Raw genomic sequence first — 2,994 nt, 5'->3', positions numbered from 1 at the left:
GCAACATGATATATTATATTATATTATATTATATTATATTATATTATATTATATTATATTATATTATATTATATTATATTATATTATATTATATTTATAGCTGTCGAAATTAACGCGTTAATTGTGATAATTAAATTTTGGAATTAATTACGTTAGAATATTTAACTATTTAGCGCAACACGCAGATAAGTCGCTCCCATAATTCCACTTGATTTGTTTACCGCGCCACTGAAAATGGAGAAGCAGGAAGCGGATGGCCTTCTGGATGGGGAATTTAAATACAAGAAGAACATAGATGGGACAATAAACAAACGCGTTGTAATTTGCACTCACTGTAGTAAAGAGTTTCAATTTCACCGTTCAAATTCGACCTTAAAATACCACCTTAATGCCAAACACGCGTTTGTCGGGGCAGCAGCTTCACCCGGCCTGTGTCAGACCACTCTTAGTGAACGCAGGTCACTCGGTAAGTCTTCTTTGGACAAACTGACCGACAATATAGCCAAATGGATAGCAAAGGACTGCAGACCGCTAAGCATTGTGGAGGACAAGGGCTTTGCGGATGTTTTAAAGGTTGCATCTCAGGACGCGTCCTACAAGCCCCCAGCGAGAAGCACAATAACAATTCGAATCCACGAACTGTATGAAACGGAGAAAAAGAAAAAAGAAGAGGCTTTAGTTCACACAGAATGCGTGGCTCTGACAGGAGACCACTGGACATCATTGAGTAATGACAATTACCTGGGAGTTACTGCGCATTTAATCACTGAAGCCTGGGGTCTGACATCCTTTGCGCTGACTATAATGAAAACGGAAGAGCGGCACTTTGCGGAGGCTTGTGCAGAGCAGTTCCAGACTGTTGCTCGCAGGTGGAGAATTGAGGAGAAGGTGACAACAGTAGGCACGGACAGTGCGCGCAATATGATCGCCGCGGCTCGCATCATGCCATTCAATCACATGCCGTGTACCGCGCACATTCTACAGAGATGCATCACAGTGAGTCTCGCAGACAGTGGCTTTGTCACTGCGCTGGCCAAATGCCGCAAAATTGTTGGCCATTTTAAGCACAGCCCAGCAAACACAGCAGAGCTGAACGCAGAGCAGGTGTCACTGGGGCGCAAGCAGGAGCCGTTGGCCCAGGACGTGCCTACGCGCTGGAACTCCACGCTGGAGATGGTGAAGCGCTTGATCCGCAACCAAACTGCAGTAACCGCGACTCTGGATAAACAAAAGCATAAACTTGTCCTCCTGACGCCTCCAGAGTGGGACAAACTCCAGAGACTGGAGACACTTCTAGAGCCCTGCAGGTGAGCCTGTCATTGTGACCATAATTGTAGGTTTTGTTATTATGAAAATGTCTTATTTAAAAAATAAATGAAATCAAATATTTTATTAATATTACCTAGTATTAAAAAGCTTTTTTTAATTTGCTGTCTTATCTCTGTGTGTGTGTGTGTGTGTAAATGGCCTGCATTTGTATAGCGCTTTTCTAGTCCATAGGACCCCAAAGCGCTTTACACTACATTCAGTCATTCACCCATTCACACACTGGCGATGGCAAGCTACATTGTAGCCACAGCTGCCCTGGGGCGCACTGACAGAGGCGAGCCTGCCGGACACAGGCGCCACCGGGCCCTCTGACCACCACCAGTAGGCAAACACGGGGTTAGTATCTTGCCCAAGGATATTTGGCATGCAGCCAGGAGGCAGCCTGGGATCGAACCACCGACCTTCTGATTAGTGGCTGACCTGCTCTGCCACCTGAGCTACAGCCACCCCATGTGTGTATGTGTGTATTCCACTGCACATATCTGCAGACTGAACTGCTGGGAGGAGAGGCCTACGTCTCCTGCTCTGTAGTTCTACCAGCCTTCTGCCACCTGCGCCGTGTCATGGAAGTAACTGATGAGGACCCTGCATATGTGGTGAGGTTTAAAGAGAAGTTTAAGGAAGACCTTGCTTCCCGCCAGGAACATACCAACTATGCATGGCTCCAGATCGCAACTGCACTGGACCCACGTTTTAAAGACCTACGCAGTGTGCCCAAGACTGACAGAGAAGCAGTGTGGACCACACTGGCAGGCATGCTGCATGAAGACTCTCCTAGAAGATCACACACTGCAGAAGAAGGTCCAGCCAAGAAGAGGCTGAGCCTGCTGCAGATGGACTCTGACTCTGAGTCAGAGGAGGAGGTACAGCAGGACAGAGCCATACAGCGCTACAGAGCAGAGCCCTGCACTGCCTTAGAGGACTGTCCCTTACAGTGGTGGGCAGCTCATGCAGGAGCCCACAGCCAGCTGGCCCGCCTTGCTCGCAGATACCTGGCCACTCCTGCCTCCACATTTTGCCTGTTGAATTAGGCCTATGTTCTGTGAACTTGAAGATGTATATGGATAAAACAATGTGCTAGATTTAAACGGGTGGAAAACATTCAGTAAAAATCCCTCACAATTATTTGAAGCCCTGTTCTGCTTGTACTGCTTGTACTCACAATTAATAATAAATAAAACAAACAAGTGTGTTAAAAACCACTATCTGTCCCGATTTTTACACATATATACACACATATACACATATATTTCGAGTTGCGATTAATAAATTTTTAGGCTGTGATTAATTCGCTTCCAGCACAACACCCAGCCTACGTCAGACCACGCTGAGTGAACGCAGGCCACTCAGCGTGGTCTTAGCATTAAATAACACTAACAAGTGTGTAAAAATCCGCTATCTGTCAGTATGTTTGCACACATTTTGGTCATATTTCGAGTTGTGATTAATCATGATTAATTAATTTTTAGGCTGTGATTAATCTGATTAAAATTTTTAATCATTTGACAGCCCTAATTATATTATATTATATTATATTATATTATATTATATTATATTATATTATATTATATTATATTATATTATATTATATTATATTATAGTGCAAACAGTGCAGGCTTCAGCTCTGGGGAACAAGCTGTTCCTCAGTTTGGGTGGATTCCGTCA

The 2,994-nt window shown here is 44.4% G+C and overlaps 1 protein-coding gene across 1 annotated transcript; it reads left to right on the top strand.

Moving 5' to 3' along the window:
• Positions 1 to 234: 234 nt before the first annotated feature.
• On the top strand, positions 235 to 2,496 carry LOC145424238 (E3 SUMO-protein ligase ZBED1-like). The gene is made up of 3 exons (XM_080297366.1): positions 235 to 1,307; positions 1,563 to 1,569; positions 1,818 to 2,496. Exons 1-3 carry the CDS (start codon positions 235 to 237, stop codon positions 2,358 to 2,360), a joined length of 1,623 nt encoding a protein of 540 aa, XP_080153492.1. The 3' UTR covers positions 2,361 to 2,496.
• Positions 2,497 to 2,994: the final 498 nt, after the last annotated feature.

This window comes from Astatotilapia calliptera, chromosome 23, assembly GCF_964374335.1.
Source record: "Astatotilapia calliptera chromosome 23, fAstCal68.1, whole genome shotgun sequence".
Taxonomy (NCBI): Eukaryota; Metazoa; Chordata; class Actinopteri; order Cichliformes; family Cichlidae; genus Astatotilapia; species Astatotilapia calliptera.
This window is presented reverse-complemented; position numbering and strand designations above follow the sequence as displayed.

Coding starts and splice junctions, on each gene's coding strand:
- LOC145424238 (XM_080297366.1), top strand. CDS start 235: ATGGAGAAGCAGGAAGCGGATGGCCTTCTGGATGGGGAATTTAAATAC.